The sequence below is a fragment of the Marmota marmota genome, unplaced genomic scaffold (genome assembly GCF_001458135.2).
Source record: "Marmota marmota marmota unplaced genomic scaffold, marMar, whole genome shotgun sequence".
Lineage (NCBI taxonomy): Eukaryota > Metazoa > Chordata > Mammalia > Rodentia > Sciuridae > Marmota > Marmota marmota.
This window is the reverse complement of record NW_026000224.1, coordinates 4,214,034-4,238,959: the sequence shown is the minus strand read 5'-3', so window position 1 is coordinate 4,238,959 and position 24,926 is coordinate 4,214,034. Positions and strand designations below refer to the sequence as shown.

The 24,926-nt window shown below is 56.2% G+C and overlaps 1 protein-coding gene across 1 annotated transcript in view; it reads left to right on the top strand.

The window, feature by feature from the left end:
- Positions 1 to 15,781, top strand: part of Dlgap2 (DLG associated protein 2) — a 476,272-nt gene extending 460,491 nt beyond the window's left edge. Inside the window, exons 13-16 of the mRNA XM_048792849.1 lie at positions 1,338 to 1,753; positions 6,785 to 6,876; positions 11,838 to 11,990; positions 13,698 to 15,781. Of these exons, the coding sequence (XP_048648806.1) occupies positions 1,338 to 1,753; positions 6,785 to 6,876; positions 11,838 to 11,990; positions 13,698 to 13,916 (880 nt within the window). The 3' untranslated portion in view covers positions 13,917 to 15,781. The remainder of the gene's footprint in view (positions 1 to 1,337; positions 1,754 to 6,784; positions 6,877 to 11,837; positions 11,991 to 13,697) is intronic.
- Positions 15,782 to 24,926: the final 9,145 nt, after the last annotated feature.

Sequence of the window (24,926 nt, the reverse complement as noted above, 5' to 3'; positions counted from 1 at the left end):
AAGGAAGAGAAGGGGCTGAGGGTACAGCACCTGCTTCTCACCTCTTCACACGGAGTGACATCGGGCACTGAAGACCCAAGAAGGCTGTGTGGTCTGTCACCAAGAAGTTACTGCCATTGTGCAACCAGCATCCGTGTTAGCACATGTCTAGAAGAGTGAACGCTGTCAGCAAAGGGAACAGGTTGATAGAGCTCACACTCACACTTCAGGGCCTGTGGGCACAGTGCTGGGCTGTGTCACCTACAGGAACAGGTTGATAGAGCCACACTCACACTTCAGGGCCTGTGGGAACAGTGCTGGGCTGTGTCAGCTACAGGAACAGGTTGATAGAGCCAGATCTCACACTTCAGGGCTCGTGGGCAGGGTGCTGTGCTGTGGCCCTCCACCTAGTAGGTCCTGGGTCAGGAATTTCAGAACCAAGGCTAGCACCTCCCAGTTTCTAGGTAGACCTCAAAGAGCATCTGCAAACATTCCCTGTTCCCTGTGCCTCAGGCAATGAATTAAGTGGCACCTTCACTAGCCCTAGTCCCGTAGCTGTAGTCACCAGGGTCACAGGCACACAGCCACATGGTCACATAACACACACACACACTTACAAAGCACAGAGTCACATGCACACACCACAGAGATAAGCACACACACCACACATACTAGAGACACACATCTCACATCCCATACTCACTGAAGAGACATACACACGCACCACACCTGCCACGCACACCACACACTCCACACAGAGACACTCACACACACACATAGTTCTCACCCAGCCATATCTAGTCTCTCATTATGCGCTGGCTCCTTCCAATCATTTCTACAACTGGCCAGGTAGAGATCCGTGTCACAGAGATGCAATGAACGTGCTCCTGAAACACCTGTCAGTAAGGCTTAGGTTTGTGATCTTGCATGTGAGAGCTGATGGGGACAAGATCCAGGTGTCCCAACAGAGGGGCCACTCAAGCCGTGCAGTGGGATCTGGAAGTCATGGACACCAGGCATGCTGCAGAATGAGGCACACAGGAGGCCCTGGGGCCTCCTCCTGCATGGAGGTGCAGGTGGAAGCCAGCAGGCTCAGGCCTATTTCTGGAGCAAGGGCAGATATGGAACGTGTGACCCTCATTCTATCACCCAACACCCTTAAATCTCCATGGGCACTCCTTGGGCGTGGTGGGGTGAGGGGTGCTAGAGCCGGCCACCTGCAGCTCTCGGGGCTCTGCAGAAGTGAGACAGAAGTACGTTGGACAGTCGGGCACCATGGTGCCCCGGGGCCCTGCTGGGCTGGGTGTGTCCTCTGCTGTCTCGGGGAAGGCTGCCATCTGTCCCCTTCTCCCCTCCAGGCACGGGCGCTTCAAGCGCTCTAACAGCGTCACGGCTGCTGTCCAGGCCGACTTGGAGCTGGAGGGCTTCCCGGGACACATCACCATGGAGGACAAGGGCCTCCAGTTCGGCTCGTCCTTCCAGCGGCACTCGGAGCCCAGCACCCCGACGCAGTACGGGGCGGTGCGGACTGTGCGGACACAGGGCCTCTTCAGCTACAGGGAGGACTACAGGACCCAGGTGGACACCTCCAGCCTGCCCCCACCTGACCCGTGGCTGGAGCCCTCCCTGGAGGCCACGGACACTGGAAGGGTGTCCCCGTGCCGCAGGGACGGCTCCTGGTTTTTGAAACTGCTGCACACGGAGACAAAGAGGATGGAAGGCTGGTGCAAGGAGATGGAGGGGGAAGCGGAGGAGAACGACCTCAGCGAGGACAGTAAGTGCCCGGCTGGCCGAGTAGCAGAAAGGGGAGGGCAGGGAAAGCAGTGGCCCAGCAGGGGCCGCGAGGCTCTCATGGGGCTGTGTGTGTGTGTGTGTGTGTGTGTGTGCACGTGCGCATGCGTGTGCCAGGGCTGTTCTGTTTGGCTGGAAGCTTGAACCTGAGATGGTCGGTGCCGGTGCTTGTCTTGAAGGATGGTTCTCTCCCTGCTGCTTACCGATTCTGTTGAACTTGGAGAGTGCTGTGACTGGACCCCGTTGATAAAAGCCGGCCTTGGCATTGTGCATCGAAGGAAGCAGTGGGGGGCCAAGGGTCAACTCTCAGCTCCAAGGAGGGGCTCTTGCCATTGGGTTGCTGGAACTCTGATGTCCCCAGCCACGGGTCTCCAGTGCAGACCTGTCCCCAGTACCCTGTGCTCACCCAGGCCTCTGCTTCCTTGGAAAGAGACAGCACCTGACTCTCAACTCATGCCCCACCCACCTCGCCTCCGTCAAAGACACCATCCCACCCCCCACCCGCAGGGTCGGAGAGTGGCTGGGAGCAAGAGGAGGTAGGAGGGGGAGGAGAGTGGGCTGGCCGATTCAGAAGGAGACAGTGGTCGCCAGGCCTCCGCCCCATCCATAGCCCCATAAATGTCAATGAAGCTTTATTCTGACATCATTGGAACTTACGCCTTTCGGGAAATGTTCAATACATTCTGCTCTGGCTTTGAATGTGCAAATACCAGGCTTTGAACCTGGCCATGGCTATATCCGTAAGACAACAGAGAGGCACTGGCTGGGCCATTCTTCCCCACACCTCCTGAATCCTCTAATTTTGATCCCTTGCCAGGGATTACGGTTGTTTTAAAAGATCCTTTTATAAAAAGGACACCACTACAGCAGAACTTACTGAAGACTGCTGCACACCAGGTGTGAGCGAGTGCTCACCCAGGCGCTCAGGTGCTCCTGCCCCTGAGGCGGACAGATGTCACTGCCAACACGGCAAGGCAGGCACTTGAAGCCATGCCCCAAATGCACCACTCTTCTTGGAGCCGGAGCTCAGTCTTGAGTGGTGCCATCTGGCTCAGGGCCATGCTGCTTGGCCCTCAAAGCTACTGAGTCAAAATGCTCCGTTGCCGAGACTCCCCTCCCCCTCCCCTCTCCCCCTGTGACGCCTCCTCCCTCCCAGGGTTCTCGGTGCACCTTCCTCTTCTTCTTCAGAAGACAAGGACCCCCTCCCTAACCACAGCTTCCTGTGATCCACCCATCTGCTCCAGAAAGTCCCACAGACTTGGGTCCCTCAGCCTGGGCCATGGGAAATGTGGAGGCGAAAGTCGGACACCACTTCTTTCTCGCAGTAAGGACCAAGGACTGCAGGAGGCTTCCTCAGTACTGCAGCACGGGGCGGCAAGAGGGGCTCTGGGTGATGCCAGGACCGCTCCATCTGCTGGGCCGGCTTGGTCTCCACCGGACCCAGGTCAGCAGTGGAGCCACCATCCCCGGAAGAAGTGTGCAAGCTCCCCGGGTGCTCACCGGGTGCCTGATGGGCTCTGACTGAGCCCCTGCCTGCGCTTGTTTCCCCAGGCGGGTTTTAACTGGTTAACGTCTTCTGGGCTCTCGGGGAGGTGCACGCCCAACAAGTGTTGAAGGAAGACTCCTTGTGGGCAGCCACTCTGCAGCCAGCAGGACGCAGCACAGAACCTGACCTGGAGGAAGGCCCCGCCCAGAACCTCAACCCGGGAGAAAGGAGACCAGGAGAAACTGTTCGCAGGAGTGCAAGATACCAGCGTCATCAGGAAGTGCAGACCCGGTGCCTAAGCCTCAGAGATCTGAGGTGTTCTTAGGTGGGGGAAATGTCCACGTGGTTTCCTGGAGCAGGTGGCTCTGTGAAGGGCTCTGAAGGACAGCAAGTTCTGGTCAAGCAGGGCAAGGCAGGACAGAAAGAGAGATTCAGGGACAGGCAGAGGCACAGACCTGGGGCTGGGACCTGTCACCTGCTCTTCAAATATCGCCCTTCACCACCAACCGACAGAGAGGCTGGCTAGGTGCCTCCTCAGAGTCCATGTGGCTCCATTCGCCTGGACCAGGGAGTCCCAAAGGACTGGACAGGCCTCTGTGATGGGCGACATTGGCCCCTGAAAGGCACTGATAGTGGGGGGTGCAGGGTCACTCCAGTGGCCTGGCACACAGCACCCTGCTGGTCAGGAGCAGTCCAGGCCAGCAAGACAGACACACTCGTCACACCTGGTGGAACCACATCTTCCCAGATCCCAAGGAGTCACCCCTTGTCCTTGGGCATGGGGCTGCAGTGTCTGTGCAACCTCATTCTACAGATGTCAGGTAAGTGACCTCGATTCTGTGGTTCTGTGCCACTGCTATCCAACTGCGGAGTATGACTGCACTGCTGTGAGCCTGGGAGATTGGGTACTCTGGGACCTCCTCCATGTCTGCAGTCTTCCACTTCAGGCCGGCAGAGGTGACAGGAGCGCATCACATCTCTCATCGGCATACTTAGCACATGAGGCTGGCACAATATTAATCAAGTTCAGATATCTCCCTAATAATTTTTAGAAGGTAAGACAACCTCCAATTCTAGTCCCAATTTTAGCAATAGATAGAGTCATTGGTCTCAGCACTTTTAAAAATAAAGATTAAATTAAATGGCTTATTAAACCAAAAGTCTGAGCACTAAATATTGAAATTTCCATTGCATGATATAATTCTCACCCAACTGTAATTTTATGATCACAGTTCACTGAACTGATTGAAGGAATCTAGATTTGTCTAATCCTCTGTGCCTAATAAAACACCAAATGCAAACGGGTTTACATCAAGTCCTAGACTCAGGCCTCGTTGTCAGTACCCAGGGCAAGAAGTACTGAGGAGACGGGAACGTGGAGACCAGGTGCCCTCTGGTGGGTTGCCACCAGGTCCACATTCGCCCCATGCGCTGGGATCCACCACTGGCAGGGGTCCACAGGAGGGTGCAGCGCAGCCCTCTGAACAGTGTTGCCGAGCCTCCCGTCCTGAGCAGCTCCCGCAAGGGCTAATACCCGACATGTCCGCCCAGCCGAATGTCGAGAGCCAAGAACGAGCTGAGAGGACCCTGGCACTCATTACCCAAGGCTCCTGAGACTACCAAGTGCCTCGGGAACTCAAGCCACCCCAACACCAGAGGGGGTCAGACACAGGGCACTGGGTCTCCAGGCCATCTTACATGGTGAAGCGCAGCCGTCTCTGGAAGGGAGTGCCCAGCTGTAGTGGACATGCACACAGGGCAGACCTGAGAGGGGAGGAAGCACGCACTCAATGCAGGGTTAGCCAGGTGCACTGAAGAGGAGCCAGGCCGTCTCAGCTCCAGGCCCACACAGACAGTCCTCCCCAGCAGAACACATGGCCACGCGCACAGCCAAGATGGCCAAGCGCACAGTGTGCTTCCAGATTCCCAGGGGGCACGGAGCGCAGCCTGCGTCTACCTTGTGGATCCAGCTGTCGAAGCCCATCCCGTGACACAGCAAGCTCTGAAGATGCCCCCTGACACCCCACGACCAAGCAGCCCTGGGAAGAAGCCCGGAAACCAGGAGATGAGGAGGCCTGAGGGGCAGGGGCTTCTGGGAGCAGAGAGTTTGTGAACACAAATGGCCACTTCAAACTCTGCAGATCCTATAAAAGTCCACTTCAAACTTTGGAACATGAGAGCAGTATAAATATTGTCCTGGTGCTTCATAGCAAAGTAACACAACTGGAAGAAAAATCAACTAAAAGAGCCAGTACGTCAATCAAGTCTCCGTAATCCAAGGCAGGGCTGTCTCTGTCTCTGTAAATCTCTATTCCGGGGAGCACTTGTCCTTACCCACAGCTCCAGAGAGGAACCATGGCTACTTGGTGGCAAAATTAGGGAAGGACAGGGGAAAAGGAAAAGTTGGATTTTCACTTCAAACTCCCTGCCGCAGTAGGAAGCCGTCTACACTATGGGTAACAGAGTCCTTCCCGAACCCCGAGCCGTGGCGTTCTGCCGCAAGTGATCAGGCCGTCAGCCGCTCTGTCTAGCACTCCTGCTCTCCCCTGGCCACATCCAGTTAATACCTCTATAACACCTCTCCACTACATTAAATCAGTGCCAAGACATCGCTGTCTATTCACATTGTGCTAAAGACTATAAATTGAAGTGCTTTCTATCAGTGCTCCAGCAGAATTCCACTGTAAGAGAAATGTGAACACGAGGAAGTCATGCTTCGAATTTTATCAACCCAACTGACTGTTTAATTACAGGCTGAAGAAGCAGGGTCAGTCAAACAAGTGCCCTATGCCCTGCTTCTACACTCGGCAGGACAACTTGACTACAGCAAGCCCCTTAAACCTTCGCCAATTACTCGGGTTACCGAATACAAACCAGAAGCTGAGCCTCTCAAGAGCAGCGATGGCCCCCGCTGGGCGCCAGCCAGGTCAGGCCGCCAGGGCTAGCTCGGTTCTATACCAGTGTGCCAAGGAAGAACAATAGGCCCTCCCCTTGCAGACGCCACCCCCAGCCGCCTTGCTCTGCTGCTGTCTCCACATGCCTCTCCCACAGCCTCTCCAGGTACTTGGTGCAGGGTCGTCATCATGCTGGGCAGAGAATCAGAGGACAGGCAAAAGAGAAGACCAACGGGGCACCAAGGCCAGCGAGATGACAGGTCTCAATGCACTTTTCTCAAAGCCCAGGGAGTGGCATCTCCTCGAGGTCACAGGACCTCCTGGAGCCCAGATGACCTAGGAAGTGCTGACAGTGCGTTCTGCCCCGCGCTCTTCTCCGGCTCACCTCAGCACCTGCACTAGAATACTCTCCTGCCCACAGCAGGGTCCCCACAGGCAGCCCCCCTTACTGAACTCCGTTTCCCCAGTGCCCAGGAGCAGAGGCTCCAGAGCTGGCCCCTGCCTGTCCTCCAGCTTTCTCTTATGCTGGAAGGGAGCCGGCCGTCAGTCTGTCTCCTCAGGGGCAGGAGCTCCCACAGGCAGGCGCGAGGGCTGTGCCCTGGCTGACCGGCCTGACCTGCCCTGTCTCTCACAGCTCTCGGGAAGATCAGGAGTGCCGTGGGGAGTGCCCAGCTGCTCATGTCGCAGAAGTTCCAGCAGTTCTATTGGCTCTGCCAGCAGAACATGGTGAGTGGACCTCAGGTGGCCCGTCCACCTAACAGCTGACGCATGTCCATCTACACACACTCATGGTCTCCTCATCTGCTAAAGCATCTGTGTGCAGGGGGACACTGGGTGAGTTCATGAAGAGGGGGCTGGCTGGCCCTGGTGACCTACACTCCACTCCTGGGACACAACCCTATCCCTGGGGACTCACACCCCATCCCTGGGACTCACACCCCATCCCTGAGACACACACCTCATCCCTGGGACTCACACTCCATCCCTGGGACTCACACCCCATCCCTGGGGACTCACATTCCATCCCTGGGACTCACATTCCACCCCTGGGACTCACACCTCATCCCTGGGGACTCACATTCCATCCCTGGGACTCACATTCCATCCCTGGGACTCACACTCCATCCCTGGGACTCATACCTCATCCCTGGGGACTCACACCTCATCACTGGGACTCGCTCCATCCCTGGGACTCACACTCCATTCCAGGGGACTCACATTCCATCCCTGGGACTCACATTCCATCCCTGGGACTCACACCCCATCCCTGGGACTCACACTCCATCCCTGGGACTCACACCCCATCCCTGGGACTCACACTCCATCCCTGGGACTCACACCCCATCCCTGGGACTCACACTCCATCCCTGGGACTCACACCCCATCCCTGGGACTCACACTCCATCCCTGGGACTCACACCCCATCCCTGGGACTCACACTCCATCCCTGGGACTCACACCCCATCCCTGGGACTCACACTCCATCCCTGGGACTCACACCCCATCCCTGGGACTCACACTCCATCCCTGGGACTCACACCCCATCCCTGGGACTCACACTCCATCCCTGGGACTCACACCCCATCCCTGGGACTCACACTCCATCCCTGGGACTCACACCCCATCCCTGGGACTCACACTCCATCCCTGGGACTCACACCCCATCCCTGGGACTCACACTCCATCCCTGGGACTCACACCCCATCCCTGGGACTCACACTCCATCCCTGGGACTCACACCCCATCCCTGGGACTCACACCCCATCCCTGGGACTCACACTCCATCCCTGGGACTCACACCCCATCCCTGGGACTCACACCCCATCCCTGGGACTCACACTCCATCCCTGGGACTCACACCCCATCCCTGGGACTCACACCCCATCCCTGGGACTCACACTCCATCCCTGGGACTCACACCCCATCCCTGGGACTCACACCCCATCCCTGGGACTCACACTCCATCCCTGGGACTCACACCCCATCCCTGGGACTCACACCCCATCCCTGGGACTCACACTCCATCCCTGGGACTCACACCCCATCCCTGGGACTCACACCCCATCCCTGGGACTCACACTCCATCCCTGGGACTCACACCCCATCCCTGGGACTCACACCCCATCCCTGGGACTCACACTCCATCCCTGGGACTCACACCCCATCCCTGGGACTCACACCCCATCCCTGGGACTCACACTCCATCCCTGGGACTCACACCCCATCCCTGGGACTCACATTCCATCCCTGGGACTCACACCTCATCCCTGGGACTCACACCTCATCACTGGGACTCACACTCCATCCCTGGGACTCACACTCCATTCCTGGGACTCACATCTCTTCCCTGGGACTCACATTCCATCCCTGGGACTCACACCTCATTCCTGGGACTCACATTCCATCCCTGGGACTCATACCTCATCCCTGGGACTCACATTCCATCCCTGGGACTCACACCCTATCCCTGGGACTCACACCCTATCCCTGGGACTCACACCCCATCCCTGGGACTCACACCCCATCCCTGGGAACTCACACCCCATCCCTGGGAACTCACACCCTATCCCTGGGACACACACCCTATCCCTGGGACACACACCCTATCCCTGGGACTCACACCCCATCCCTGGAGATTCACACCCTATCCCTGGGAACTCACATCCCATCCCTGGGAACTCATACCCCATCCCTGGGACACACACCCCATCCCTGGGACTCACATCCTATCCCTGGGACTCACACTCCATCCCTGGGGACTCACACCCTATCCTTGGGACTCATACCCTATCCCTGGGACTCACACTCCATCCCTGGGGACTCACATCCTATCCCTGGGACTCACACTCCATCCCTGGGGACTCACACCCTATCCTTGGGACTCATACCCTATCCCTGGGACTCACACTCCATCCCTGGGGACTCACACCCTATCCCTGGGACTCATACCCTATCCCTGGAGACTCACACCCTATCCCTGGGACTCACACCCTCTCCCTAGAGACTTACACCCTATCCCTGGGACTCACACCCTATCCCTGGGGAGTTACACTCCATCCCTGGGACACAGGCTCCATTTCTGGGACTCACACTCCTTCTTTGAGGACTCACATCCCATCTCTGGGGACTCACACTCCTTCCTAGGGACTCACACCCCTTCCTGGTGCTCACACACTCAGCCCGAGGGCTCACCCCTCTGCCCTGGTGTCAGCAGGCAGCCAGGGTCGAGGCCTGAGGGGCATGTGACAGGAAGCTGGAGTCTTGGGAGTATGTGTGAGGCTGTGCCTCTGCCCCTGGGGTGTCTCCCAGAAGCCCTTAGAGGAGGAGAGGAGAGGTGAATTCCTCTGTGGCCAAGGCCTCAGTAAGGAGGACGAATCTGAGGCTGGAGTGGAGAGGCCTGCCCCACCGTGTTGGAAGAGATCAGGACGAGGTGGCAGGAACAAGTCAGCCCCCACTTGTGCAGTCACTAGCAGTCTGCAGGAACTAGATGTGTGCCTGCAGCAGCACCAAACCCGGTTCTCTTGGCAACCAAGGGAAGGAAAAGCCACACGTGTGTGACACAGTGCACACGCACAGATGGATACCTGCTCCATACACACATACACATCTGTGCACGCTTCTCCAGAGCTACCAGTGTGCCCAGCTATCAATGTACCCACGCACGCTAATCCATAGATGCTCATATATTCACAGACTCTTCCTGTTTGCACACACACCTACATACTTTTCTAACTAAATGAAGTGTTCACCTATTGTATGGTAACCAACTGAATAGTGTCCCTGACTTCCTAGGCAGCTTTGCGCTCTGCCCACTGACTTCCAGGAGGTGAGCTGGTCCTGGCAGGGCACGGTGTTCCTCTTGCGGGGTCTTGATTGCCGGCTCACCTGGAGACACTGAGTAGGACATTCCCACCAGTCAGAGGCAGGGCACCTCCAAGCTGCCCACCCCATCTTTTAATCAGGACCCTTCAGTGTGTTTTCTCGACGTTCTCCGAGTTGCCCATTAAAGTTCATCATAAGATGTCGAGTTCCCAACATGTCACCTGTGGCATTAAGTTTAGTGGACACTTAAAAAGCAGAGTGGGAGGTTTAGAGTCCTCAAAGATACAGGCTGCTGGGTAAACGCTGGCCTCCAGGTGTGTCCATCACCCCTGCCCTGTGCCCCCCCACCCCCCACTATCTTTAAAGGCAGTGGCTAAGCCACCCAGGAACTTTGTGTGCTGCGCAGAGTTGGGGAGGCCCCAAGAGCCCCCAGGAGCACGTGGTTCACCCACCCCGTGTAGGTCAGCGTCCCCTCAGCCTGTCGAGGGCACAGTCCTCTCCCTCAGAGCAGCTTATGCCAGCCTTAAAGCCATTCGCCCTAATATCTTTGCTGCCTTTTGAGATTAGAAATGTCGGGTTGAGTCCCTCCTTCTCTTTGGGCTTCTATCCAGGATTAGCACAAAAGAGCTCTGAGCCCTCTTGAGGCCCGGCAGGAGAGACCCGCTGAGAGCAGAAGCAGGTGCCATCGGAGCACATGGCCCAGGTTACAGGAGCAGTGCTCGTGGCAGGCAGCTTTGGGCAGGTCGCCGAAGTCAGGACCCCAGAGAACGCCAGGACCCTCCCAGACCCTTAGGAGGGGCCCCACAAAGCAGGCACACCTCCAGCGAGGCTGCGTAGATGACTGGAGGCTGAGCTGCCTGCCACGCAGTAAGGAACAGAGGCGCAGGGGGCATGGTCCGTGGCCGCCCTCTAGTGGTTCAAAGGAAGAACACTCACACAGCAGAAAGCAGCTCTGGATCTTGCTTGGGTGGGAAAATCCCAGGGGAAGTGGGCAGCTCTTCTGACCCTCTGCCCCTCGCTGGTAGCACAGGCTGCCATCTGCTTGCACATGACAGGAGGGATGGTGCTTCAAACGGTCATTTTGACACGACGTCAAGCCAGTTTAGAGGAACTGCAAACTGAGTATGTCGTGATCAGTGCAGACTACCGAGAGCAAGCTGAAAACTGCACCCTTTAAGCAAATTCAGATGAATGTCTGGTTGCTTAAGGCGCCAGTCTGAGCTGGCCTCCCACCAAACCAGGTGAGCCCATGCAGAACAGTTGCTCTGCTTCCCGGGCAGACACCACGGGGCACTGGGCAGAGGGACACAGCCCAGGACCACCCAGGCCTGGCCTTCCAGATGAGGGACTGTGCCAGTGAGTCCCCCTGTCCCTTCAGGAGCCTTCCTCACCTGTGCTCCCTCTACTTAGGAGTAAGTCAAACATGTTTCATCTGTAAGATGTCACGGATCCTCAGAATCTGAGCTAAGATCCTTCAGAACAAACACCAGCAGACCTGGCTCCAGCCACCCTCCTCCCACCTACCATCTCCACCTCTAGCCCAGCAGATGAGCCAGCCCATCGTCCCTTCTGATAGTCCACTGGAGACCAGAACTTGGGCCCTGTTGTGTGTGAGCTGCAGAGGATTCGAAAGGTTTCCTCTCTGCCTCTGCCCCAGCGTTTTCCAAGTGTAACAGGGAAGGGATCAGCTACCTGTGTCTGGACCTCCACCCCACCCAGGTGCTAAGGGGGCTTCCACCAAAGGCGGGGAGCCTCCTCAACACCTGCACCCCCAGAGCTGGGCCTCGCCTAGCTGAGTCCTTGAGTTGCACAGGGGAGGAGCAGCCCAGCACGTCTCAGGCTCTAAACTCCCCATGTGTCCACAGGACCCCAGTGCCATGCCGAGGCCCACCTCCCAGGACCTGGCCGGCTACTGGGACATGCTGCAGCTGTCCATCGAGGACGTCAGCATGAAGTTCGATGAGCTCCAGCAGCTGAAGCTCAACGACTGGAAGGTGGCAGAGTCGCCAGAGAGAAAGGTTCGTGTGCTGCGCTGTCCCTGCAGGCTGTAGGGTGGCTTCCTGGCATCTAGTCCAGTATAGAAGCGTCCACTCCCACCACCGTGTGGAGCCAGGTCTAGGTTAGCAGCACAGGGTGGAATCAGTCCCGTAGGTCTATGTGCACACGCGTGCATGGGTGGGACTGGTGGCTCAGGCATGTAGGTCACAGTGTGCTCCTCCTGGCACGTGGACGGCTCCAAGGCCCCGGCCGGATCCCGTGCAAGTCAGCAGTCTCACTCCTTCCAGGGATTAACCCTCCAAGCTTTTCTTGCTTAGACAGTGGTACTGTGACGATCCCTGCAGGGGAGGCTGCAGGCCCGGCTCTGTGGGCTCCTCTGCAGTGAGGCCTTTGGCTGTGTGTCTAGTTGGAGGCAAGACAGCACCTTGGGCCTCACCAGACAGATGGAGGGTGCATTCTCCATGGCTGTGTCAGCCTTAGTCCTTCAGATGGGCTGGCGATGTGACTCAAGTTACTTGAACCTGGGCCTACTTCTTCAGGATGGAGCAGCTCCAGCAGAGCCCGGGGACGATCAGCTGGTGACGCGTACAGAGACGTCCCGGCACACTTCAGGCAGGGTTCAGGTCGCTGTTTCCAGATAGATGTTGTCAATTAAAACAAAGCCACCCAGAAAGCCAATGCAGCACGCCTTGGGGAGGGGTGGAACACACAGATGAGGACAGTCAGCTGAACAATTAGAGCAAATGCATTGGGGTCCTCACTGCCATCTAAATCCCCCCAAAGGTGCCAGGGCCAGGTAGTGGGGTTCCAGGCCAGATGCCAGACATAGATGCCACCAAGGACAACAGACCAGAGCTCTCTTGTCAGATTACAGAGGGTCAGGGGTGGCATGGGTCTCGGAAGCCTCAGTGGGGTAAGCAAGTCCAGTGAGCCGTGGCCTGGGGCTGAGGTAAAGGAGGTACCAAGGGCTGAGCCCCCGGTGGGAGGTTGTTCTAATGGAGACCAAACAGAACCTTTCTTGTATTTACTCCTCTGTCATCATCGAGAGCTAGCATGAGCCCATTTTCCAGGGTATTCAGAGAACAGCTCCCCAGTAAGAACCAGCTCCTGCTGAGGACACAGCGCCCCTGTGCAGACGTAAGCTGCAGGTACCCCCCAAAGAGAAGCCCTGCCCCTCTGAGTCTTCTTGCAACGGCTCTGCAAGGCCTGGCTCTGCAAGGCCTCCTGATCCCCTCCTCACCATAGCAGGCCTTGGAAAGGGGGACCACACAGGGAATGCGCTCCTCATGGGGCCATTCAGAGGCTGCCCAGAGAAGAGGGCTCAGGAGTGGGGTCCTGTCCTGGTGCAGGAGGTACGTTTTAAACAGCTGAAGGGTCTTAATGAGGTAGCACACACAGGAACCAAGTCAGACAGCACAACAGCTCTCTCCCACCACACCCCGAGGGTCAGGCGCACAACCGTGCCACCCTTTCCCCGTGTCCACCGACGTGGCCAGAGGAGCAAGACACAGTGCTCCCCAGCGTCAGGGCGACTGTGAGGCGGAGCTGAGGGCTGGGGCCCCTCTTGTCTGTGCTCTTCCTGGAAGGAGACCCAGGAGGCAGGACCCAGGAGGCAGGAGCAGGGCACACTCAGGAGGAAGTGAATCAGGCCCCAGAGGACCGGTGACCCAGGGCCCGGACAGCAGTGCTCGGTTCTGACCTCAGCTTTGACTTTTGATGCTTTTCAGGAGGAAAGAAAAGTCCCCCCTCCAATACCAAAGAAGCCCCCCAAAGGGAAATTCCCCATCACGAGAGAAAAGTCCCTGGACCTGCCCGACAGACAACGCCAGGAAGCCCGGAGGCGGCTCCTGGCGGCCAAGAGAGCAGCCTCCTTCCGACAGAACTCCGCCACGGAGCGCGCCGACAGCATCGAGATCTACATCCCCGAGGCCCAGACCCGGCTCTGAGGAGGGGCAGCCCCCTCGGCTGCTCCCCTGGACAAAATGCTTGTACAGTCTCTGCCGACCGACCGGGTAGTTGTCTCATTCCTCCACCGAGTACCCCCTTGCTGTTGTGTCCTTGGTACCACAGACACGGTGAACGCTTCCCCTGTCCTCGGTTTGCTGAGCTCTGGCAAGAATGACCTTTGCACCTGATGGGCTGGCTCCCAGCTCTGATGCTCGGCCTGGCGAGGCCTGGCTCCCTCTGGCCCTCAGAGGACACGCCTCTCGAGACGGAACCCAGCTTACACTTTGTTACTTATATTTTTATAAATCGTGTGATGACTAGGTAAGGACAACAATGACTACAAATGGGTATCTCACCACTCACGAGAGGCTGTAGACACCCGTGGAAGGTGCTACAACACCAAGCGCAGGAAAGAGACCCATTTCCCTCGCCGACCTCAGGTCACTCCCCCGAGCCCAGCTGACCTCGCCCTCACTGCCACCCCGTCCTGCTGCCACGGGCAGAAGCATAGGTTCCCCGTGTGGGTCCTTGGTGATGGGAAGGGGTCCCTCCAACCCCCAAGCTCCCCACCCTGTGTTCTCCAAAGCCCAGGAGGTTCCGAGTCTGAACTCTAGAAACGCCCGGCTCAGCACCTACACATTAAAAACTAAGCCCAACATCCCTCCCTGAGGCTGTGAGGTACAGGCAGGGACGGAGCTCAGAGAAGGCCCGAGGGAGGCAAGAAGAAGCGCCCGCTTCCGGAGACGTCATGGCATCTTTATTCCTTTGTATCGCAAAACTCAGAGCACCCTCTTCACGTCACCACTGACACCACAAGTGATTTCTTTTACCTGTGTAGATCATTCTCAGATTGCTCTCTCAGTTGACTTTTCCAGGGTGTCCTTAAAACAAAAACAAAGTTTGCTTGTTTAAAATGACAGTTGTGATGTTGTGAAAAGTATAGGGGTATGAATGTGGGTGGTAAGTATATCGCAGTTTAACTGGTAAAGAAGAAATGTAGTTGACACTTGTATCCTTCCAGAACTCTCTTGTCCTATGCAGTATACTTCTTGCCTGTGGTAGACATGAAGAGGGAAAGGGTCATGTGTGGTGATGTCCCGCTGTGGAATTTAAGAGATGGAATTAGCTGGCAGGACTCTGATGGGCACCAGAGTGTAGCAGCAACTCTGGTCAGTGGGCCTCCGTGTGCAGCTAAATGCAGATACAGTGGTGGCCGCTGTCGCTAATGGCCTTCTGAATCCACTCGGGCGCTGTAAGTGAAGACCCATCAGAGTCCCCACTGGACCCCGACCTCAGAGCTCTCGCACTCCTCCGGGCTGCAGGCAGGATGGCCACCTAAGACGTCTCCACCCGAGCGCCCGGTCTCCTGCTCGCTGCTGTGGGGGGCACCGTGCTCAGCCATAGAGGGAGCGCTGTGGAGGCCCCCTAGCACTTTGTTTTCCCCTGACTCGCACTTTAGAGCCTGACCCTGGTGTCGCTGCGTGAGGCGGCCACACGGGCGGGGCTTCTGGAAGACTGCACTTTCCTCTTCCTGGTAGTCCACATTCCACTACGCATGGGGTTCCCTGGGCGCAGCTGATATCAAAGCATGTTGAGCTGCAGAGTTTTGCTTTTTTAAAGCTGAGTAGTTAAGAATTCCCTGTAAGAACAAAACCCTGTAAGGTGAGCCTCAGATCTGGTATATATTTTACCAAACAGCCTTAAAATATATTTGGAAGCAAAAATCAGTACGAATGTATATCCTTGAAAAATGCAAAAAAAAAAAAATCCCTGAAATATTCTTCTATAACTGAATCCTATTTCCCCAGTGTTCAAAGCGTTTTCTACCTAAATAAATACCTAAATCCTGAACAGTGTACAATAATGATGCTTCTTCCTATATTCACTAACTCTGTTAAAAGCAAGTGTCTTTGTAAGTATTAGCCTTTTAGACTTTAAAAACCATGTGCCATCTCAGAGAAAGTGCCATTTAGAAGTAACCACAGACAAGCAGAATCGATGTGCACTCCAGATGAAGGACACTGAATGCCACCTGCAGGCCCCGCCCACCACCATCTCCTGGAGGCCACCAGCCTTCTATCACTCAAAACACACAGAAGTGGGTCCTCGCACTAGCGGGTGACGGTCTGGCTGAGATCCCTGCTGCTATGACTCCTGCCTGAGTGAAGTGTGCCCTGGACTTGGGTTGATATCATGTTCCCTCGACTCCTTGCTACTGGATAGTCTCCAGAAGCCTTGGCCTAACATCCCCCATGGGCCAGTTGGGCTGCCACAGTGGTCAGGGGCTGGAAGAGGAGAACGTGCCCCTGTGTGGTCTACGAGGCCCCAAAGACAGACGAGGCCCCGGCACACACACCTACTGCTGGGCCTGACCCGGGGTCGCCTGCTCACAGTCCCTGGTGAGTGCAGGACTCATGCAGGTGACTTTCCATCATGGACCCAGAAGAGAAACTGTATTTGTGTGTTGTCCACATGAAGAAGTGAGACTGCTGGTGTCCCCGGAACAGAAGGCTCACAGCGTAGGGGTCCCATGGTGTCTTCCCTCCGCGTTTAAGACAATACTAAGGAAAGACTGAAGGTGGACGGAGAGCACTGCTGAGGACAGCCCGGGCCACGTTCCAGGAAGCTCACGCTCTCAGGGGCCACACGCCTCGCTCCTGGAGGGCAGCAGCCGCTGGGAGGCAGGGCGAGGAGCCCACACCAAGGCTGGTGGCGCTGCGCTGAGCCTCGGGGACTCCCAGAAACTCCCAGAGGTAAGACTCCGCAGGTGGAGTAGGACCAGCCAGCAGAGGGCAAGTGCCCGTGAGTCCCCGTGTGGCCCGGGCGTCGTCAGCACAGTGGCCAACCAGTCTTCCTTAGATCACCGTCCCAAGAACATGGGTGATGCACCTGGCCGCACGTGTGGTCCACGTTCCCAACTCCAACCCAATCCTGAAGATTTCACACATTAAAGGAAGGCATACTACCAGAAAAATGTGAGTCGCAGCCAGGTGGCCTCTTTTTCAAACTAAAACAAATGTAAACAAGATCCGTGGCCTTCACAGTAGAGGGGTCTTTCCTGGCTGGCCCATGTGAAGTGGCCATGTCTGGGGTAGGTGACACTTGTGGAGCACACGCGGCTGGGTGTGCTCCTGGGGTCTGGGCTCCCGGGTCCGTCTTGGTCTCTGCCTTCTGCAGGCCCCACTTCAGCTCTCAGATGCTGCTACAGGACGTCGCCCTCTCTGCAGCCTGGGACTTGCCAGGCTCCCGCCCCAGCCCAGGATGGAAGGCCACTGCTAAGCCCCAGCTATTGCAGAGGCCCTGTCCTCCGCAGTGACTCCAGTGTGCTCTCCGCAGGAGCAGCTGGCTGGTTGGGGCCAAACTTTGATGGTGAGCAGGGAGCCGGAGAGAATCTGTGCGCAGTGGTGCCCTCAGACTCCAGCTGCCCTCCTGGACCTGAAGGAGACCTGGGGGTGGGGGTCACTTTCCTTGGGGAATGGCGCTCAAGCCTGACGGAGCCCTGACAGTGCCCCAGGTTAGCCAGAGGGACAGAAGCCAACTCACGCACATCTGCCGCGCTCAGGCTGACCTCAGTCAGTGACAGGACAGAGACGACCCTGGTCCCTGCATTTTGGAGGGAGAGACAGGAACAGTGGGAGTGGGAGGCACCTGGCCCCTGCGTGAGCCCCCAGAGCACAGAGATATACTCTCCCCGGCCCACGGCCACGTCTGCTCCCCTGTGTGTGCTCATTTCCCAGCTGCCCTCTGACAAGCTTTTTGGCCTTGGTATTTTCTTTTAACTGCAAATTTAGCATAGTAATAAGGTCGCTTAAGATCCACCGCCTCCCTGGTCTAGTGTTATGGTTTTCAGACCCCACTTCCCTTGAACTTCCCAGGGTTCTCCTGTTCTTGTCTGAACACGTATTCCCCACTCCTGGGAGGTTGGGGTCAAGCATAGGTTCCCAACCTTGAAAATAACATCGACACACACCAACCTATGAAGTCGGAAATGCGGCCAGTGTCTGGGTAGACGTGTCTTCAGCTACAGGGTGGAGCAACGGTATCTGCCGCATCTTGCACCCCTGCACGGTCTGTCCTAATGAACGGCTCATAGCAGATCCCTGCGCCTTCACTGTAAGGCCCGCCCGCTGCCCTGCAGGGCAGAGCTGCAGCTGGTGTGGGCAGCCCATGAGGTGCTCTGGGAAGGGCACCTTTTACACTTCAGGCTAGATGCCCCTCGCTCAGGGTGGCTGCAGAATGTTTTGCAGTCTGCAGGCAGTCAGTCAAGCTGCCTGGCTTTATTCCTGCCCTCCCCTCCGCCTCTGGTCAGGTTGAGTCTCCGTGTTTTCCTCTGCAGACAGCGTGAGGGTTGGTGGCACGCTGGCTCTGAAGCCCCTGAGCTCCGGGCAGGGTAGGGTGTTCTTGGGGTCATGCGCCCTCAGCACCACTCCCGATGTGGTCCAGAGCGCTGGGTCAGGCGCCAGCACACGTCAAGGTGGGCACAACCAGGGGACAACCAGGCCACAGGAGGCAGTGGAAGGAGGTGGGAGGGGCTTCCTGAGGTCTGGAGGTGGTGGCCTGAGGGGAGGACAGACTGCTTTCCTGCTGGCTTTGGTGTCCAGCCCACCCGGGGCAGCGCTTCACCACCACACAGCCCAGCTGCCTCGCGACATGCATGACGAGGACCAGGCTTCCAGGTGAAGAGGCACACCCTGCTTGGAAGCAGAAAGAGAGCAGGTGGAGCCGGCAGACGGAGTGGACTCGGCCACCCAGCTTCTCATCCTTGTTCTCGGTGCACCTCGGAGGTGTGGCATGGCCTGTGGATGCTCAGAAATAAGCTTTTCCCTCCTTGCCACTTGGAAAGAGGCCTAGGCCTGGGGTTTTCACCCAGCATTAAAAGAAATCAGGTCTAGTTTCGATCTGAACTCGGCCGGTGACTTTGTTGCAAGGAGATGTTGGTTACAGCTGTAAAACTCCTTTTTAGCGGATTTTGTATTCACGTGAGCCAAGGTAGCAGGCCCACCTCCCCCTCCACAGACTCGGGTGGCTCTTCATCACTGGTGCTGCTCCCGGCCCCGAGACCTGGCGGCCAAACCTGCCAGGAGGGCTGAGCGGGAGCCGTGTGCCCGGCTGCTGCAGGGGCTGCTGCAGGGGCTGATCCCGGGCGGCAGCCGTGGCCTCCTTGGGGCGCGAGCCAGCTGGCATCTGTGGGCACAGCCACGGAAGCTCTGAGGCTGGCTGTGTGACTTACCCCGCTCCCCGTTCTCTGACCACCCCTACTTCACCACCATGGCCCGGCCCCCACCATTTTAATGACTGGGTCACATCACTTTCAAAGGGCTCAGCGTGAATGTCTCCCTCACTCCTCTCTCTAGCTGGTTTGCTAAATTCAAAAAGGTTTCCCCAACAGGTCGTCAGACTGGGCTACTTTGATCTCTTATTTCTGAGCAGTCGCAGGGCCTCGGGTGGGGCCAGCCACCCACCCTCCCTCTGCAGGCTAGCACACCCAGTGTGGACTGGAGGGGCCAACACCTCCCGTGGAAGTCCAAGGAAAGCTAGCACAGGGCTAGCTGTTTAGGCAGAGCTTAAAACAAAGGCTTGTACATATATGTGTTTATATATAAATAAATAAATTTACAGATGAGACCACCAAGCCTGGGGACAGAGTGCCAGGTCCCCCCACCTCTGGATACCCTCTTTTATGGAACTCCTTCTCACGCTTTCACGATTCTTTTGATAAACTCTCTATAGCAGCATGTAGGACACCCCCCCTGGACATGCTGGATGCCCTTCCTCGCCAAGACACCTTCTTCCTTCTTATCAGATGTTGGTCATGGGTTTGAGGCATTTAAGGATTTTTTTTTTTTTAGTTTTTTTTCCCATGACTTTTTTCACTCTCAGCCAATTGTAAGAAACACATGCTCACCATTTGCTTCAAAATCCCGCTATGATAATGCCTCTTTCATTTGATTTCTGAATTGCTGATGTTCATCTCCTGTAAATAGTTCTGCAATTAAATTTTTTGAGAAAAGTAATGTTCACTTTTTATTGGAGTAAATTTTCGTGTTATTTTAAACTCAGAAACATTATATTGACCAAAGAGATTGATGAAGGAGGAAGAAAAACCCTTCTTCCATTGTATGTTTCGTTGTTGGAATACCCTCAATTTCTCTATTTACTAGAAGTGGACCTTCTTAAGGCTTACATTCAATGTGGGAGTAAACACGGGCACAGATGAGAATGGATTCAAAACTAACAAATGCTGCAGGATTTAGTTAACAGAGGCTCATGCTCCCTCGAGTTCACAGCACCAGTGTGGATGCTGAGTGAGACAGGTGACACCCTGCGCCGCCCAGTGAGGAGTGAGCCATGTCCTCCAGGGGGACCTCGCTAGCCAGGCTCCCTGCCTTGCAGCGGCTCAGAACCGTGATTTCCTTCCTTCTGCCCGCTGCCAGCTGTCTCACCACCCTGAGGAAACTGCTTTCTCCAGGCCCGCCCCCCTCTGCCTCTTAGTGGGCTGTCACTGCCGGAGGCTCCCTCCCCCAGAACCCTTCCAGCCCCAGGGCTGCAGCAGGCCACTCCCACCCAAGCCTCCCTGGCCCCAGGGAGTTGGGGCGGGGCTCCGCGGGTTCCGCTGCTTCTCCCCTGCCCAGGTCTGGCCTGGATGAAGTTCCAGGGGGATGAGAGGGAGGAGGTGGAGAGCATGGAGACATTGGACCGTGAATTCTGGTACACCAGGACCTGGGGAAAACAGACCCCAGGCAGTCCTTCAGCCCCACTCCCAGGGTCACCTTCACAATTCACAAACGATTTCAGTCAAGAAAGCTAATAACCTGAGAATACACCTATGGTGCTCCAGTCTCACGGGCGGCATTTCTTTCTGTAACACACTTACAGCTGGGGAATATAAAAACCAAACACGGCTTGCATGCTTCACGTTTCTAACTCCACAGTCCATCTGGGAAGTCTGGTTGAGTTGAATGTCATTTGGAACTGCTCAGCCACGCGTGGTTAACAGTATTTTCTGGAAGCCGGTAAAAGTGCTCAGAAACTCATGTGGTACTCATTGGAAGTCACCACAAAACAGCTTTGAATTGATCAAGCCTTCTGAGTGAAAGCCACAGACAATGTGTGGGAACCTCCGCTTTCTCACAAGGCATGGTGGCACTTCGATGTTGCCACCCACTCTGCCAAGCACAAGCCTGGGGCTGGGTGGCCCCAGCTGAGGGCTCTCCTGGTCTGCACCACGCCCAGGCGCCATCCCCAGAGACAGAGAGAGATAGAAATGACCAATATCAGAACTGGAGAAGAAAACCTTGATGGTGCTCCAGGATCACTGACCACTACCCGAGGCCCACAGTCAGACTGCCACCATGAAAAGGGCCAGCAAAACTCACAAGAGGAGAAACAGGCATCTAAATAGGCCTAGACCTACTAAAGAAATCGATCCAACACCCGACGAACTTCCAAAGCAGAAAGCTTCAGGATACAAGGATGTCCTGTCGTTTCTCTGTAGTCCCCTTCAAAACCTGGAAGCAGAGAGCACTGCCCAGCTCATCTGTGGGGCCTGCTCCCCTTCTGCCAAGGCCAGCCACACTGCAGGACAGGAAGCCACAAGGCCGTGTCTCCTCACCTGTTATGCTCGAATTCGGGACCCCCAAAAGACCACCAGAGACCAAGATCGATGTAAACAGCAAAGAGGTGTTTATTGTGAGCTAGCTAGGTCCTCCACACACACACACACAGCAACTGGTGACGCTGAGAGGCCCCGAGCCCAGGGTTTGCAGCAGTTTTATACATTCTTTGGAGAAGGCAGGGACCTCACATACATCATAGCATCTCTTAGCAAATCATCACACACCGCGGGAAAATCAAATAACAACTCTAAAACATGATTAGCACATTCACTGGCGGGAACAAGTTGGGTAGGGTGATTGGTCAGTACAAAAGGGGTATTCATTCGAACCGATTGGTTTAAGCCAAAAGGGGTGTTCCTGCTGAACTACATGGTTTCCCAACATGTTATCAACCACCATAAACTACTGGGAGGGTTATCTGGCATCCCAGGTATTTCCCTGTCTCATGCTGATTGGTGGCTGCTAGGGGGTTGCTATGGGTCCCCACCTAGCCTGACTGAGTCAGGGACACCTGGCGCAGCAGATCTCATGTGTAGATAAACAACTTAGCAGGTGGGAATGTGCCTAGGAGTGCTCTGTGGGTCTTTCCAAGGACAAAGGCCATGTCCCTTCCTTGGACAGGCTTTGCTGTGAGGTAGAGGCTGGTTTTTCACACCAAGTCTGAGCACATCGCACCCTGCAAGGTGTAAGAGTGATCGACACCCTGAGCCAGTGGCTCACCCAGGTGTGCAAGGCTGGTTCGACATTCGGAAACCAGTTCCTGCGCCATCTCAACAGCCCAGGAAGACAGAGCACATGGCGGTATCCACAGAGCAGAAGAAGCATCTGTCAGAATCCAACACATTCACGTGAAAACAGCAAGCTGGAACCAGGAGGGACTCCCTGGACCGGAGGAAGAGCATCTAGGAGAAGCCCAGGCTGACACCAGATGACGAGGAACCCGGGCCCCCACAGAGGCCAGGGCCAGGCCAGGTTCCCCCTGCTCATCCCCACACTGTGCCCTCACCGCCACGGCAGGGCAGGAAAGGGAAATGAGAAACAGAAGTCGAATTTCATTAAAATTGAAACCCTTCTCTGTGCAGGATGAAATGACAAGCTACAGACAAAACCCTCACAAAACTCTTACCTGGTAAAACTATTATCCAAAAAATGCAAAGAACTCTTAACAGTAAGAAAACAATGCAGTTAAAAAGAAAGTGGCAATGACCTGAAGAGACCCCTCACCACGGAAACTCCGTGGGTGGAAAACAAGCATGTGTCCCACGCGCCACGGGGAGCGCAGGCGGATGGATAGGCGTGGTGCCAGGGTTGTGTATGGGAAGGGCTAGTGCCGAAACAACCCGCTGGCCAGGCCGGGGGCCGCCTGAGCCCTCACGCACGGCCGGGAGTGTGGAGGGACAGGGCCTTCGGGAGTGGGCTGGCTGCTGACAAGCAGAGGCAAGGCGTCGAAGTCATGATCCACAGATGGTGGGCCGCACTTTGACTCCTACAGAACTCCTGCAGCAGACCTCGGCTACTGGGAGTCGGCCTGGGTGGTCTTACCCACGGAGGCAGCAGTTCATGATCACTTGGTCCAAAGATGCACTCCATCTATGGGCCCTCCCAGCAAGCATCAGGCCCGCACACCCTGCCCGGGCTTTGAAACTGAGCAGCTCTCACACTCACACACCAGTGCCCAGAACCCTCTAGCCACACTGACCCCTGGATCCAGTAATGGTGCTCCTTGGGGTCCCCCAGATGGGCTGTAAATGGGTGCACACAGGTGTTCATGGCGGCTTTCTTCATAACTGACCGAGTTCTGAGGAGCCCTTCAGTGGGCGAAGCCGGTGAATGAGTGGCACGTGTCATGCTAGAAAGGAAGGAGCTGCGAGCCGGTCTCCAAGGACAGGAGCCACTCTGAGAAGGCCTCTCCTCTGATTCCAACCTCTTGACAGTCTGCCAAAGGCCAAACCAGGAGCCCGTGAAAAATCCCCGTGGTCAGAAGGCATGTGGGCAGCGGGAGGGAGGACTCACAGGTGCAGCATGAGGGACTTCGGGCAGTGATGCTCTATGATGGGTATGTGGTCACTGGCATCTATCAAACCTATACTGTGTGCAGCTCAGAAAATGACCCACCCACGTGCAAATGCAAACCTTGGTCAATGATATAGCCTCTGTGGGGCCACCGACCGTGAGTGACACCACCCCAATGCAGGAGGTTGACCACTCGGACACTGGGCCAAAGGGTCTTGAGAACACTGTACTTTCTGCTCAATGTATCTTATAAATTCAAACTGCTCAAAAAAGAAAAAAGAAAAAAATTACTACTTAAAAGAGGCAACCAAACAGGAGGCAGAGCTTGGGAAACATCACATGCACAGTTAGAAGCTGTCATCTTGCTGGTTTACTGAGACTTTAAATGGGCGCCTTTCAAAGTCAGAGCATCAACACAGGCTCAGGAGGCTGGGGCAGGAGGATCGTGAGTTCAAAGCCAGCCTCAGCAAAAGTGAGGCACTCAGCAACTCAGTGAGACCCTGACTCTACAAAATAGGGCTGGGGATGTGGCTCGGGGGTCAAGTGCCCCTGAGTTCAATCCTCAGTCAAAGTTTCGGCCCCTCGTCACTGGTTGTTTCCACCTCGTGAGCCTTAGGTTGGCATCACTCACTGGGCTCTGAGACGCTGACCTGCTCCTTAGTCGGTGAGGAGCACTGCACAGATGAGGAGGGGAGGAAGGCTGCAGAGCCTGGCTGTCCGGCAGGGTAGCCACCTGAGGTGGTAGGGGACTCCTCCTGGGTTCTACCCTAGCTTTAAATTGACTAAATGGATTTTGCCTGAACAATTACAGTCCAGTGCAGATGGAGATCCACTTCCAAATCATCTCATTACACTGCTACGGTCTTTAACAACTCAGAGTATGAGAAATCCGATCCCACAGCAAGGACACACTGTGTGTGGGCAGGATCCGGGAGAGACGCGCACCCCGGTCAGCACGCACACTCCTCTGCAGCACGGACCCCCACATCCTCCTGATGTCAGCCCGGCTCCTGCTCCCCCTCATTTCCCAGCCTCTGCGTGGACAGATACTCCCAGCAGGAAAGAGCCTTGAAGGAGGCTGCGCAGCCAGTGAGCCTCTCCCTCTGGGTCCCCTGGGCTCCCACCGTGCCCCTGTCACCAGCCCCACCCATCCCACACAGGTCCCTGGCGATGGGGCTGTTGGAGGGCACGTGGCCTAGGCATCATCCTCCGCTCCCTCGCTTGCCTTCCTGGCCATAGTCAGTCCTGTGGTCCAGGCTCCTCTCCCTGGGCCGGACACCAGCTTTCAAGGTTCGTCCAGATCGCTGCCAATGCACTGCTGAAACCCCAGCACCCGATGGCTGCTCCCAGAGAAGACATCTCAGTGCCCCCCCCCCCCAG